The sequence below is a fragment of the Dromiciops gliroides genome, chromosome 2, assembly GCF_019393635.1.
Source record: "Dromiciops gliroides isolate mDroGli1 chromosome 2, mDroGli1.pri, whole genome shotgun sequence".
Taxonomy (NCBI): Eukaryota; Metazoa; Chordata; class Mammalia; order Microbiotheria; family Microbiotheriidae; genus Dromiciops; species Dromiciops gliroides.
In genome coordinates, this window is record NC_057862.1 from 275,818,071 (window position 1) to 275,833,303 (window position 15,233).

Here is a 15,233-nt window from a genome sequence, read left to right on the forward strand (position 1 = left end):
TGATTCAGGGTTGGCTTGGGGCATAGATTTTTGCTTTTTTTTTTTTTAACAAACCATTATTATAGCTATACTTGTACCCCAATCTTTTTGCCCTTTTCCAAAATGCCCTCCCTTTTAACAAATAAGTTTAGTCACATAAGACAATTCTTACATTGGTTGTATCTGAAAATGCATGGCTAATTCTGTACCTTTAGTTCATAACATCTCTGTCAAGAGGTGAGTAGCATGCTTTATCATCAGTCCTCAGGAGTTATGGTTAGTTGTTACATTAATCATAATGTTTTAAGGTTGTTTTTCTTTACAGTGTTATAGTCATAAATTGTTTTCTCGGTTCTGCTCACTTCAGTTATGCTTTAGTTCATAAAGATCTTCCCATATTTCTCTGAATCTATCCCTTTCATCATTTTTAAGGCATAATAATACTCCATTATTTATACCTTTGTGTACCTTAATTTGTTTAGCCAGTCCCCAAATGGTGGGCATTCCTGTAGTTTCCAATATCAAAAAATGCTACTATGAATATTTTTGTGTATATAGATCCTTTACCTCTTGTCTCTTATTTCTTTGGGTTATATACCTAATAGTGGTAATTGTAGATCCAAGGGTGGGTACAGTTTAATGACTTTTCCGATATAGTTCCAAATTGCTTTCCAAAATGTCTAGACAATTCACAGCTCTAACATTGCATTAGTATGTTTATCTTCCCGTGGTGCCTCTAACAATTGTCATTTTCCTTGTTTGTCATTTTTGCCAAAATGAGGTGGGGGGTGGAACCTTAAGTTGTTTTAATTTTTATTTTTCTTATTAGTTATTTGCAATATTTTTTCCATATGGTCATTAATAACTTGGCTTTCTTTCCTTGAGAACTACCTGTTCACATTCTTTGACCATTTATCTGTTGGAGAATGGCTCTTATTCTCACTTATAGGGAAATAGTTCCCTAATATACCTTTATCAGAGAAACATGCTATAAGGAGTTTTCTCCCACCTAACTGTTTCTCTTCTAATTCTGACTGCATTTTTTTTTTGCTTGTGCAAAAGTTTTCCAATTTTATAATCAAAATTGTCCATTAAACTTGTGATCCATTCATTTTGCTCTTTCTGGGTCACTGATTTGAACCATAAGGTTTGAATACTCAAGACATCAAGTTTTTCTGTAATCCACATGGGCTGTATTGTTTAGCCAAACAGTCAGTAATGACTGGTTTATGAGACCAGCTCAGTGCTTGGCACTCTGGAGGTCAGAGAGGTGCAAAGATGGATGAGACCTATTCTTTGCTTTCCTTTGTGAGCCAGCTTCCTAGGAATCACTCACCTTCTTTGATCATTGGATTTATTCAGAGGAATTGGTTTCAAATCATGGTCCTGCCAGCTACCTCTTTAACCTCAAGCAAGTTACTTGGAATATCTGGACCTCAGATTCCTCCTCTATTAAAATGGTGGGGTTAAACTTGATCAGATCCTTTCTAGTCTAAATCCTGGGGTCTGAGTTCTAGCTATAGAACTTATTAGATGTGTGACCTATGGTAAATCATCCTTCTGAGCCCCAGTTTTTTCCTCATCCACAAAATGTAAAATGATAATATTAATATTAATAGTGGGGCAGCTAGGTGGCGCAGTGGATAGAGCAGTGGCCCTGGATTCAGGAGGACCTGAGTTCAAATCCAGCCTCAGACACTTAACACTTATTAGCGGTGTGACCCTGGGCAAGTCAGTTAACCCCAATTGCCTCACAAAAAAAAAAAAGAAGAAGAAAAAAATATTAATAGTAACATCCCTTGTCACCACCTACTTCACAGAGTTGATATAAGGGTTGCACTTTGAAAATCTAATGGGAGTGGTGGTGGTGGAAGTGGTGGTGGTAATGATTATAATGATTATATATATATATATATATGATGATTTGAGTTCTGTTCTCTCTGCCCTGTGTTAACCAGGATGAGGTGAATGGCTATCAGTGCCTTTGTCCCCGGGGCTTTATAGGCAAGCACTGTGAGCTGGAGAAGAATGAATGTGCCAGCAACCCCTGTCAGAATAGGGGGTTCTGTGAGGACTTAGTGGATGGCTTCCGCTGCCACTGCACCAAAGGTTTCTCTGGTGTCTTCTGTGAGGTAAGTGAATGACTTTCTCTTTCCCCAAGGCTTATGGAACCACGGAAGGGGACCCTGGAGTAAAAAGAGCCATCTTGAAAGTCCAAGGACTCTAGGGTACTCCAGAAAGAGTAGTGTTGGTTCTGTGAGGTCTTCATGTAAAGAAATCCCTGGGAGGTCTGACCCAAGTGTGTTGTTGTAGGTCTGTCTCCTATTTCATTTAGGAATCAATGGGTGCAAGTCTCCTTTCTACGTGAGCACACCTTATGACTTCGTTTGGCAAGATGGAGTTTTAAATTCTGACATGTTTCTAATTCTCATTTATTCCATCTTGGCTGGCAGATTGTGAGGTATTTGTTTCTGAATAAACTGTATTGCTCATGATCCAACTTCGTTCTCCTCAGGAGGCATCAGGGCTTTTGTTACCCTATAATGGGAGTACAGAAAAGTACTAAGGCCCCCATCTGGCTGCCTATCTGGCTTCATGGGAGGTATCGAGTGATAAAAAGTCTTCTTGTGTTATTTAACTTATTGTTTCTCTTATCATGGTCCCCAGGGTTTGTTTTGATTTTTGAGAAGAATCTTCTAGCTGTTTTGCCTTGGGCATGTTTGTCTGGGGGAGAGTGAGGCATTTTTCAGCTCAATTTAAGGGAAAAACTTCCTAATTATCAGAACAGTGTAAAACTTGATTGCTGTGGTAAGGTAGTAAGTTCCCCACCACTGGAAATCTGCCAAACACTTGCTAGAAGCGTTATAGAGGGGATTCTTTTTCAGGTATTGAGTTGGAGTAGATAGGTGGCCTCTGCTCAGATTCCAGATTTGAGATTCTCTGATCTTAAATTATAAGAACCATATTTCAGCTCAATACAAAGAATAACTTCTTAACGTTTGGAGCTTTCCAGAAGTGAACTGGCCTGGCCTCAGACAGCTAGTGAGCTCCCCTGTCACTAAAAGTCTGTGAGCATAATCTTAATGACCCCCTTGTGATGAATGTCATAGAGAAGATTGTTGAGCCAGGGGCCATTGGAGTCTCTTTCCAGATCTGAAATTCCACGACTCTCAGTATAGACTCTTGACCATGGGTGAGGGGTCCTAAAGATTTGGAACTGGGCTGAAATGAAACAGGCTAAACTGGCTGACTGTTTTCCTTGTAACAGGAAATCTTCCCCCCTCTACCCCCACCCGCCTTCATCAGTGCCCGGCGCCGAGTGGAAATTGGAAAGGGAAACTGCGACTGTTGGAAGGAAATGAGTGGAGGTGTCTGATAGGAGAGATCTGAGAGCTTGCCTCATTCTCAAAATGCTTCCCTTAGGGTCAGCGTTACCCCTTAGAAAATACGGGGAAACAGCCCTGCTAAGCGGTGTGGTTTCCTGCACTGCTTCTTAGCTAAGAGGCGTTATGGTAACAGTGACAGGGGGGCAGCTAGATGGCACAGTGGATAGAGCACCGGCCCTGGAGTCAGGAGTACCTGAGTTCAAATCCGGCCTCAGACACTTAACACTTACTAGCTGTGTGACCCTGGGCAAGTCACTTAACCCCAATTGCCTCACTAAAAAAATTTAAAAAACAACAAAAAACAAAAACAGTGACAGGAATATTGGATTTGGAGCCCAAGACCTGGGTTTGAGGTCCAGTTTGGACACGACCTCTGTGGGCTCTGGCAAATCCCTTAATCTCGCCTGTGCTTGTTTCATCATTTATAAAATGAAGGCACTGGGCTGGATGGTTTTCTGAGATCCCTTCCTGTTCTGAAATCCTATGTTAATAATGAAAGTGTCTAGTTTGCAAACAGGGAACAATACTTGGAATCTACTATTGGCAACATCTAAATGTTACCATCACTTCTTTTGGAGATCATGCACACTGGGGAGGCATAATGGAGGCAAGAAGAAAGAATGCTTACAGAGAGAGGCACATGGTCATTTTTCCTCCCTTTAGATATTGGCAGATAGAACGGAGGCCGGGAGGGGAGGGGGCAAGGGGGGAGGGGTGTTCTGACTGCTGTGGGGCTTCCTTGGAGGGAGGCCCAGATGTATATCTCCTTTGGCCCCTGGTGTTACTTGCTAGAACATGATGGTAAATTCTGCATAGAAATAGGATAAGCCTGTTTCTGAGAAGATGAATGACTTTTTTTACGAGGACTCCTTGGCATTGGAATTTGGAGTTTTGTTTATAAGTGAGTTTCAGAAATGGTGGCTGCTGCTTAGGAGAAATATAAAGAGTTTCAGTTTTGAAAGAGGCATTTCAGATGAGCTTTTGAAGCCGGCACAGTCTAGAGTGGCCTGAAGGGCTTTCCTGTCGTGAATGAAAAGTCCACATGTTGTCTGGACGCCTTCCCAGGCCCCTCCCCACCCCCTGTCCTCTGTATGCAGGCAGAGGAAACACCACACCATCCCTGTGAAGGTCAGGGGGTGCACCTCTGCATGATTCAGTCAGTTTGGCTGGGAAGTTTTGGGGCTGGGCCTCCCACAGACATGTTTGGAGAAACACAGATGTTTCCTTCTAAGATATTCTGGCATGACCTGTGAGAGCCACTGACTTCCACTAGGCTGCACTGATGATCTAGCATCTAGACTGAGAGAGATAATAGTCTCGCTGTCCTCCGCCCTGGTCAGACCACATCAGACGTGTTCATTTCTGGCCACCAAATTGTAATAAATCTGTTAACAAGATGGAGGGCAATCAAGATGAGGAGAGGATTGGAGATGGACAAATGGAGACTAGTTGAAGGAACTGGAGATTTTTGACCTGGAGAAAAGGTGAATCTAAGGGGTTAGGTATGGAGATTATAATCACTACTTTAAAATATCCAAAGATCTGTCACATGAAAAGAGAGAGCTGACTTTGTCTAAGTGGTATTAGAAGGCAAAATTAGAACCTGTAACTTTATTAGCATAAAGCAGACTTCAGCTCAAAACGAAGATTCATTTTCAAGATGGCAGAGCTATCCAACAATGGAAGAGATTGCCTTGAGTGGGACTGAAGCTTACTCTTGTTGGAAGTGTTCAGTCAGGGGCTGGATGACTTGGAATGTCATTGTACAAGAGATTTTCATTCAAGCATGGTTTGGATGAGGTGTTCTCTGACATTTCTTCCAACTCTGAGATTCTAAGATTCTGTAAATGAATGAGAAAGATCAGTAATCACCTTCAAAAAGCTGTTTCTCTGAGTAACTATTCCTTTAATCAGAGGTCCCCTAAATCAGAGATATCAGATACTCTTGAATGCTACTCAATCAGATTAAAATGTAATTGGAAAATATTTAACAAAATAAAAATACAGTAAAACATAAATAATGTTAATATGAGTTGAAAATACCTGGCATCTGTCCTTCCAGGTGGACATTGATTTCTGTGAGCCCTATCCCTGCCAGAATGGAGCCCGCTGCTACAACCTGGAGGGAGATTATTTCTGTGCCTGTCCTGAAGACTACGATGGGAAGAATTGCTCCTACCCTAAAGACTACTGCAGGAATGGCTCTTGCAAAGGTGTTTGATTCTCCACAGCCCCATAGGACACAAGCTTTTTGGCATAGAGTAGTGGACAAGGGGTTGGGGTGGGTCCTGGGAATGGGAGAGAGAAGACATCTTTAGGCCTGGGGCATAGGGTGGAGGTCTAATGCTATTGGATTAATGAACAGCAAGGCCAAGCAGTGAGAGGAGCTCTGGATCAGGAGTCAGGAGACCTGGGTTTGAATCTATTCTGGCACTTGACTAGCTGTGTGACTGTGGGCAAGTCACTTCTCTTAATCTGGGCTGCAGTTTTCTTATCTGTAAAGTCAAGATGATAGTCCTTGTGCAACCTGACATTTATAGGATTAGAGAAGGAAGATACTTCATTAACCATAAATTGCTATAGAAAACAGGAATAGTTGTTTCTTTGATACTGGAGTGGACCTACAAGCACATCCATGTAGTTGTTCTTTTCATGCATGCAGATTACATTTTATTTGTAATAGAAGGAAGGCAGCACACAGCAGAGTCATCAGTTCTAGGCTAGGCTCTGACTCAAGAGAACTCAAGAGTCCCTGCTCTACCCTTACCTGGAGACTTGTAAACTGAGGAAGTTAAACTAGAGAGGTAAAGTCCCCTCCAGTTCTAACACCAAGTCTTCCAAGCCATATTGTCATCGATGAGCCATGGAATCTATTCCTGTCTCTGACCCTTGGTTACTGAAGGACTCTGAGCAAGTCACTGTCCCTCTGTGGACATCACATGGGAAAATGGCAGGGTTCCCCCTATTTTCCAACATGTACAAAGATAAAAGGTTGGAAAGGTAGCTTGTTGAAGATGTTATAATAGGATCCTTCTCAGCTTAAGGTTTGGAAACCCCACCTTAGTCTTGCTCCTCAAAGCTGGGCTGTGGAAACTTTACTTCCTCCTGAATGCAGTGGAATTCTGCTTAAGGTGATTGTTGGACCAAATGTCCCTGTGTACCTCCAGCTCTGAGAGTCTCTGAAAGTGTTGAAAATGATTAGGGGAAAAAAAAGATGCTTTATCATTGCTATAAGTAGTAGTGGCATTGACTTTGCCCATCACTGTTAAGCTGTGGACTTTTTAAAACTGCCCCCAAATCTCTACAGGTTTTCTCATTTTCCAGAATGCTTTCAATTCCATTGTTTCCTGTAAGTGATAATAGTGCATGGTTCTCATGACTTTTAAGCCTTATAAAGCACTCTCTTCACAACAACCCTGGGAAGCACCTATCATAAGGACATTTATCCCTAATTTACAATCGAGGAAGCAGATGAGGCTCAGAGAGGGCAGAGTATTTGTCCAGTGCCACACAGCTAATCAATATCACAATAACTTGAACTGAACTCTCCTGGTGACTCCAAGTCCAGCATGAGGCCAGCTTACCTCTCTTGATTGTTATAGAACCATGTAAAAGAAGGCTCGAGTTCCCATTTTACAAATAGGGAAAATAAGCCTAGGCATAGTAAGTCTGTCTAGGTCACTTTGAGTCAGTGGCAGAGCCGTGCCTCTTGACTCCTAGGCCAGAGCATTGTCCCTTGGGAATAAATAAGAAGATGGAGTATTCATGCCCTGTGGCTTACACTTTCCTCATATGGCAGGCTTGAATTCTCTTCTCCTGCCTCTGGTTTGTGGGGTGGGGATAGAGTATATATGGAACTGATGGAGTGGTGTGACAGACAGGCAGAAACCTGGACAACTTAGAGCTACATAGCCATTGCTCCCCTCCTTCTGTCCTTCCTTGTCTCATGTACAGTAATAGACAGCTGTGAAATCGAGGTCTTCACCAACACTACACGATTCATCTCTTCCAACGTGTGTGGGCCCCACGGACATTGCATCAGCCAGCCTGGGGGTAATTTCACATGTACCTGTGAGAGTGGCTTCACTGGCACCTACTGTCATGAGAGTGAGTCTGAGGTCCCTATCCATTTTTTCCTCCCTTAGTGATCCTAGGAAGATAAGCTAGAAGCTCCTATATATTCATTTAGAACATGAATCAGTGAAACCACAAGACTTCCCTTTGGCTAACACCTGCATCCTACTCGTCTTCTTATCCCCATTCAAAAAACTCCTTCTTAAAGTCTGGGCTCTGTGTCTCCCTGCTGTGATTGGGATCTCCATTTGGGTTGTTTTGGGGGTTCAGAGTTGGATACTCCTTCTGACTACCCTGGAAGGGATGGCACTGCTACCAGGAGGTGGGTTACTGAAACTACCTATACTTCAGTCCCTACTTGGGTGGGAAAGAAAGCAAGTATTTCAGGCCTTCCCTCTTGCTGCGGTTAAGTATATATATTCTCCTTAGGAGGACTTCTTGAGTGGGTTGGCGGGGAGGTGGGGGAATCAGGGGGAATGTCTTCTTTCCTTCTCTTTCCCACTCCAGTGTCTCAGCTCTAGTTTCTCTCCCCTCCACAGACATTAATGACTGCCTGGGGATGCCGTGCCAGAATGGAGGTACCTGTATCGATGAGATCGACTCCTTCCAGTGCTTCTGCCCCAGTGGCTGGGAGGGCGAGCTGTGTGACACTAGTGAGTAAGCCTGGGCCAGATGAGATGTGACCCTGGGATCCCCTGCCTCTGCACACACCTGCTTTCAGGCAGGCTCGTATCTTCCCAGCTTGTGAGAGTCTAATGCCAAGTGACCTAATTAAATTATCCCTCTCCTTACTAGCGACATAGCCTTGGGCAGATCACTTCGTTTCTTTGGGCTTCAGTTTCTGCATCTGTAAAATTGGAATAAGCTTGTATCGTTTCAGAAGCTATACATCAAAATTGGAGATTTAGGGGATACATATAGTCCCCCATATAGTTTTCCCCAGTCATTTCTTTATCTTTGATATTAATAACAGGTAGTATCAATATAGGGGTGCATACAAAAGACTGTTTTCATTACCTCATATACTATAATTCAAAGCAGAAGCCTTTCTGTCCCCAGAAAAAAACAGAGCATCTCAGAATTCAGGCACTGTGCGGTCAGCAGAGAGGTAATCTAGATTGGGGATAAATTCATCTTAAAATTAAAACAAACCTCATACCTGTAGATGCTCAGCTCTTAAATCGTGTCATTGGGTTACTCTAGGTACAGATTTCACTTGAGGTATAGTAGTAGAAGGAAGCTAAACACCGTCATTTTTCCTTCTGTTCCACTTCATTCACTTTGCATGTTACCTTGTTACCTTGCTACAAAGCCCTTTGCCTACATTGGGGGAATCAATCCATCTATCTCCTTATAAATTGTTGATGAGGAAGGAAGCTTCAGAGCCCCATGTTCCTGAATGAAGGTTTTCTGTAGCTGCCTGTGACCAGCCAGGCAAGTCAGTATTGACTTAACTATCTGCAGAATCTTCTGCTTGGTGTACTGGGGGCATAGGCCAGGAAGTAAGGGGTGGGGGGAAAAGGAGTTACCTAGAAGCACAAGGAGCCAGACATGAGAGAAATCACTGACTTTCCCTGTAGAGAACCAAGGTACATATTCTGGCTGTGCTATTTTCTTACCTGTGTGACCTTGGAGAGCATCTCTGGGTTTCACTTTCTTCCTCTGTAAAATGAGAAGGGGGTAGGCTATATAATCAGTCATGTCCCTTCTAGCTTTTCCTTAAGCTTATTCTTAGAGGTCACTGGTTTTTGTATTGTGTTAAAACTAACGATAGCATTAAACCTGGAAGGGATTTAGAAGCAGCGTAGAATAATGGAAAACACTAAATTTGGAGTTAGATACCATGCTCATTTCCATATCTTTTGTTTATGCTGTTCTCTCTGCCTAGAGTTCTCTCCCCATTTTTCTCTATTTATTAAAATCTTATCTTTCCATCTTTTCTATTAAGTTTTGCTCAGTGTCTCCTGCCCACATTGATGTCTCCTTGAGCTGCTGTATTCCTTATTGTTTGTACCACATAATTGAATCATGACCTGTCTTGTTTATTGTTCTACATGTGCAAGTCATGTCCCTCCCCAAGAAACTACTATTGTAGCTCCCCCAGGGCAGTAAATGAACCTCCTTGTCTTTCTCCACAGAATAACCAGCATAGAGGGTCTAAGGAAGATTCAACATTAGAATGTGCTTCTTTTGTAGATCTTAGAGATCATTCAACTTCCTAATTTATTTATTTATTTGCTTATTCGTTTATTTATTTATTTTTGGGTTTTGGTGAGGCAATTGGGGTTAAGTGACTTGCCCAGGGTCACACAGCTTCTAGGTGTAAAGTGTCTGAGTCCGGATTTGAACTCAGGTCCTCCTGACTCCAGGGCCAGTGCTCTATCCATTGTGCCACCTAGCTGCTCCCAACTTCCTAATTTTATAGATGGGGAAACTGAAATCCCCCAAGGAAAAGATATATCTTCCTAGGATCACACAGTGAGTGAGTGAGTGAGTGAGTGAGTGAGTGAGTGAGTGAGTGGCAGAACCATAGTTATTACCTAGATGTTCTAGCTCAAATCCTAGAACTCTTTTCCTCTATACCATAGATTAGTGAATTTAGTACAATTGTGATCAAGAATCAGTATTTAGGGGCAGCCGCACAGTGGATAGAGCATTGGCCCTGGAGTCAGGAGGACCTGAGTTCAAATCCAGACTCAGACACTTGACACTTACTAGCTGTGTGACCCTGGGCAAGTCACTTAACCCCAATTGCCTCACTAAAAAAAAAAAAAAAGAATCAATATTTAACAGGACATTGGTAGGGTACTTTAAAATGATGATATGAAAGACAGTAAAGAAACCCAGCTCTTCCACTTAAACCCCAACAAATGAGACCCCCCAGAAATACTAGTGATAAGACTGAAAAGAATCAGAAGGTCTTATGCATTGAATAATGGAGAAGTATACCAAAAGATATACTCCAGCAAAATCAGCACACATTTAGGAGAGAATAGAAGTCAGCTTAAATTTATATAGCCCAGCCAGAGGCCAGAAGAGCTGAGGACTAGAGCCATGCCAGAGACAGCAGTGTAAGTACAGGTAAATGGGCCAGAAGCAGGTGGAGATAAAGAGAGAAGCTATACCAGGCAAACCAGTACAAGTTTCCACAAATGGGCCTGAAGCCAACCATTTTTCTGAGTGGAGTGAAGGCCGAACTCTAGTGAAAAAGGATAGAACCAACTCCAGTGGATAATTATGGTGGAGAAAGACCCTGTCCATGTGCTACTTGGAACCCTGGGAGCCATAGTAGAAGACAGAGCCAACTTCGCACCAGCACTAGGGGGACTGTGCAGGAAGCCCCAAACCAGTATAATATCCAGCATCCCAGGAGAGCCTCTCAGTGCCATAGCAAAGAATGGGAAAAGACTGAGTTCAGTCAGGGCCAGAATCTGAAGTAAATACTAGACAATGGAGAAAGAATTTCAGGATTGAGGTGGTGGGTTGGGACCTAATGCCACCACTGCATCTGAATAGGCAGTGACAGTGACATCCAGAATACAAAGGAGAGAGGACCAAAGAAAGTTTATTCAACCCATCTAAGAGCATTAGAGACTACTGCACAAAATTGCAGTGTAAGAACTGATGCTGAAAATATGAGTGAACAGAAGAGACCAAATACAATGTAGAAAATTGAGTGAATCTTAAGGTAAAAAACAGTATAAGAGTATAATTACACAGTGTATTCAGAAAAGAAAATGACTACAGGGACTGCAAGAGTAGATGGAATACATAAAAGAAAGGGGAAAATTGAAAAGAGAATAAATAGCTTAGAATAGAGGGTGGAAAGCCGTATCTACATAATGTACTCCTTGAAAAAATAGAATGGAGCAAGTAGAACTTAATAATTCCATGAAGGAATAAGAAATAGTAAAAATGTTGAAAATACATAAAAATATAGGAAAACTGGGGGGAAATGAAGAAAATATAAGATATGTGCTTTCAAAAAAAGCTAATCTGAAAAAGAGGACAAGGAGTAAGAATGTAAAAATCATCAGACTTTCTGAAAACCATAATCATGAAAAAAACCTGACTACCAAAGTTCAGAAAATCATAAATTAATACTACCCAAATCTTTCAGAACCAGAATAACAAAGTGATGACATTGACCACCTTCAAAAAATAAACTTCAAACTGAAAACATCCAGGAATATCATAGACAAAATGCAGAGCTTTCAAGTCAATAAAAATAGTAGTAGTAGTGAAAAAGAGTTTGAGTACCAAAGACTTAACAACAGTTCCTTAAAGGATAGAAAATCTTGGAATATGAAATGTTAAAAGACAAATTTAAAAGGTTTACAACAAAGACTCTGCAAAACTGAATATTAATCCTAAAAGAATTTGTGGTAGGATGGAGTGGGAATGGACCTTTAATAGAATAGAGGCATTACTTTAAAAACTTTTAAGTAGAATCTTGAAAATGTAAACCTTGGAAATGAGAGATTAAATATATTTCAGCAACTGGAAGAGGTTAAATAATGATGAAGTACATAAAGTTTTGGTCTAATTCAGGAGAATATAAGTACCCTTTTAGAATCCTAATATCTTTAGGGGTCACAAAAGGAATTAAATAAGATAGAGGGCCTTGGTATGAATTTTGTTGAATTTTTAGAAGGACGGAAGAGAGAATAAACTTAGGGAAGAAATTAGGTAGAAGAGGGAGGGACTTATTAGTTTGCATCAGTTGAATGCTAGAGAAAAGGATATAATTAAAAGAGGGATTGTAAAGGAATAGCATCTCAATAACTCCCTCTTATTTGAATCAGACAAAGGATAGTTACACACACACACACACACACACAAAGAGTTTAGTGTAGAAATCCATTAAACAGGTAGGGACAGAATTTGTGGGAGAGTACATCTGGGAAGGAATAGTCAAAAGGAAAATAAACTTCCACTTCAGAAGGTTGATCGTAAAAGGAATGATTGAGGAGTATAAAAACCAGAGATTGGGTTTGAGGATTAAATGAAGAGAGGAAAAGAAGAAGAGTTGGAACAGAGGACTTTACAGTGATAATTAGATTGCTTTTTTTTCCCTGGAAGGGGCAGGAGAAAAAGAGGGAAAAGTATAATTGGATTATGATTGAGGGAAATAACACAACTAACAATAGTAATTATAAATAGTATTAACTCGCCTATAACAAGTAGAAGGGCAACAGAATAAATTGTTTTTAAAAAGGAGACTTCAACAATGTTATTACACAAACTATTAACTATTGAACTATTAAATTTCACATAGAACTAAAATGAGGGGCTGGAACAAAATTTATTTTGCTTCAAGTGAACTCAAAAAGCAGAGGTAGCAATCATCACCTAGATAACATCCTTTATGCATAGACTTAAGGTATGAGATCTGGTAGATAGAGTGCCATGGACAGAGATTTGCAATATTATACAGGGAGAAGCAACAAAACATTCCAAAGAAAAAGAAGAGCAAGAAAATACAATGGCTTAGCTGAGGAAAGAAGGAAAGGGAAAGGGAAAATTATACCCATCTGAATTTAGAATTATAGAGAAAAGCAAGGTGAGACAAGAAGGTTTTCTTAAATGAACAGCGCAGAGAAATAGAAGAAAACAATAGAATGGGAAAGACAAGATCTACTCAAGAAAATCAGGAATATCTAGTGGAGGTGAGAATTTCAGCTGAGCTATTTAAAACCCTAAAATATGGTACTGTTAATATGACAGCAAATTTGGAAAAGCACAACAGTGTTTTTGGAAAAGATCGCTTTATGTCCCAATCCTAAAGAAGGGCAATGCAAAGGAATGTTCAAGTTAGCAAACATTTGTACTCATTTTCACACACTGGTAAGGTTATGCTAGGCTTCAGCAATATGTTAACCAAGAATTACCAGAAGAGTAGCCTGGTTTTCAGAGAAGCAGAGGAGCCAGATATCAAATTGCTAACATTCACTGGATTATGGAGAAAGCAAGGGAGTTCCAGAAAAACATCTACTTCTCTGCTTCATTGACTATACTAAAGCCTTTGATGGTGTAGATCACAACAAAATGTGGCAAGTCCTCAGGAGATGGGAGTATTTTTTTCCTGATCATCTTACTTGTTGCCTAAGGAACCTGTATGCAGGCCAAGAAGCAACAGTTATAACCGAACGTGGAACAACTGATTGGTTTGAAATTGGAAAAAGAGAATGACAAGGCTGTATATTGTCACTGTATTTATTTAATTTGTATGCAGAGTACATCATGTGAAATGTCAAGCTGGCTGGAAGAATCAAAATCTGGAATTAATGTTGCCAGAAGAAATATTAACAATCTCAGACAAGCAGATGATACCACTTTGATGGCAGAAAATGAAGAGGAATTAAGAAGCCTCAATGATGGTAAAAGAGAAGAGTATAAGGGCTGGCTTGAAACTTCACATAAAAAACCCTAAGATCTTGGCAACTGGTCTCACCACCTCCTGGCAAAGAGAGAAAGAAGAGATGGAAACTGTCGGATTTTATATTCTTGGGCTCAAAGATCACTGTAGATGGCAACTGCAGCCATGAAATTAAAAGACACTCCATGTAAAGAAAGCTATGGCAAATCTGGAGAGCATACTATAAAGCAGAGACATCACCTTGCTGACATATGTCTGTATAGTCAGTGCTGGACTATATAAGGAAAACTGGGCACTACAGTATTAATGCTTTTGAATTGTGGTGCTAGAGAAGACTTTTGAGAGTCCCTCGGAGAACAAGGAGATCAAACCAGTCAGTATTTAAGACATTAACTCAGGCTATTCACTGGAAGGTCAAATATTGAAGCTAAAGGTTAAATACTTTGGCCAGGTAATGAGAAGATGGGATTCATTGGAAAAGATCCTAATGCTGGGAAATATTGAAGGCCAAAAGAAAAAGGGGACAACAGAGGATGAGATGGAGAGATATTATTATGGAAATAACAAACATGAACTTGGACAGACATATACAGAGATAGTGATGGGTAGAAGGGCCTGGCATGCTCTGGTCAATGGGGTCATGAAGAGTCAGACACAACTGAATTATTGAAAAACATCAAACATTTCAGACAAAACAACAGTAAAAATAGATTTTAAAATAAACAGAGAAACTTAAAGGGACCATAGCTGACAAAATAGCATTTGATAAATATGTACCAAATGTCAGAGTTTCAAAGTACTTGAAGGAAAAGTTAAACTACAAGAAGAATATTAGAGCAAAACTCTAATATTTGGTAACATCATTTTGCCCCTTTCAGACTTCTAGATAAATCTAACAAATAGAAATATAAGAAAAAAAGTTAAGTACATGAATAGTATTTTAGAAAAATTAAATATGACAGATCTCAGGTGATGACTGAAAGGGAATATTAACCATGATTAAGACATTAAAACCTCACTAAAATGCAAAAATTCATAAACATTAAAATTAAGATGTTTTTAAAAATTGAACATATAATAAAATTAGGGGTTTAAAAAACATCTAATAAATAAACCTTCGCTAATCTGATTTTAAGAAAGGAACGCAAATTGCTAGTATCAAAAATGGAAAGAGAATTCACAATTGAGAAAATAAAGGAATTATTAGAAATAATTTTGTTATATGCCAATAAGTGATAAAATGACCATTCATAAAAATATAAAAATGCCCATATTAATACAAAATATAAATATTAAATGCGTGCATTAACATAAAAAGAAATAGAGAATTTAAATAACCCATCCTCAGATAAAGAAATTGAACATGCTCTAAAGGAATGCCAAAAGAAAAAAAACAGGATCCGTTAAACTTAGTG

The 15,233-nt window shown here is 40.1% G+C and overlaps 1 protein-coding gene across 1 annotated transcript in view; it reads left to right on the plus strand.

The window, feature by feature from the left end:
• Positions 1-15,233, plus strand: part of JAG2 (jagged canonical Notch ligand 2) — a 150,563-nt gene that overhangs the window by 110,249 nt on the left and 25,081 nt on the right. Inside the window, exons 12-15 of the mRNA XM_043987552.1 lie at positions 1,938-2,111; positions 5,428-5,578; positions 7,320-7,472; positions 7,979-8,092. Coding sequence (XP_043843487.1) covers positions 1,938-2,111; positions 5,428-5,578; positions 7,320-7,472; positions 7,979-8,092 — 592 coding nt within the window. The remainder of the gene's footprint in view (positions 1-1,937; positions 2,112-5,427; positions 5,579-7,319; positions 7,473-7,978; positions 8,093-15,233) is intronic.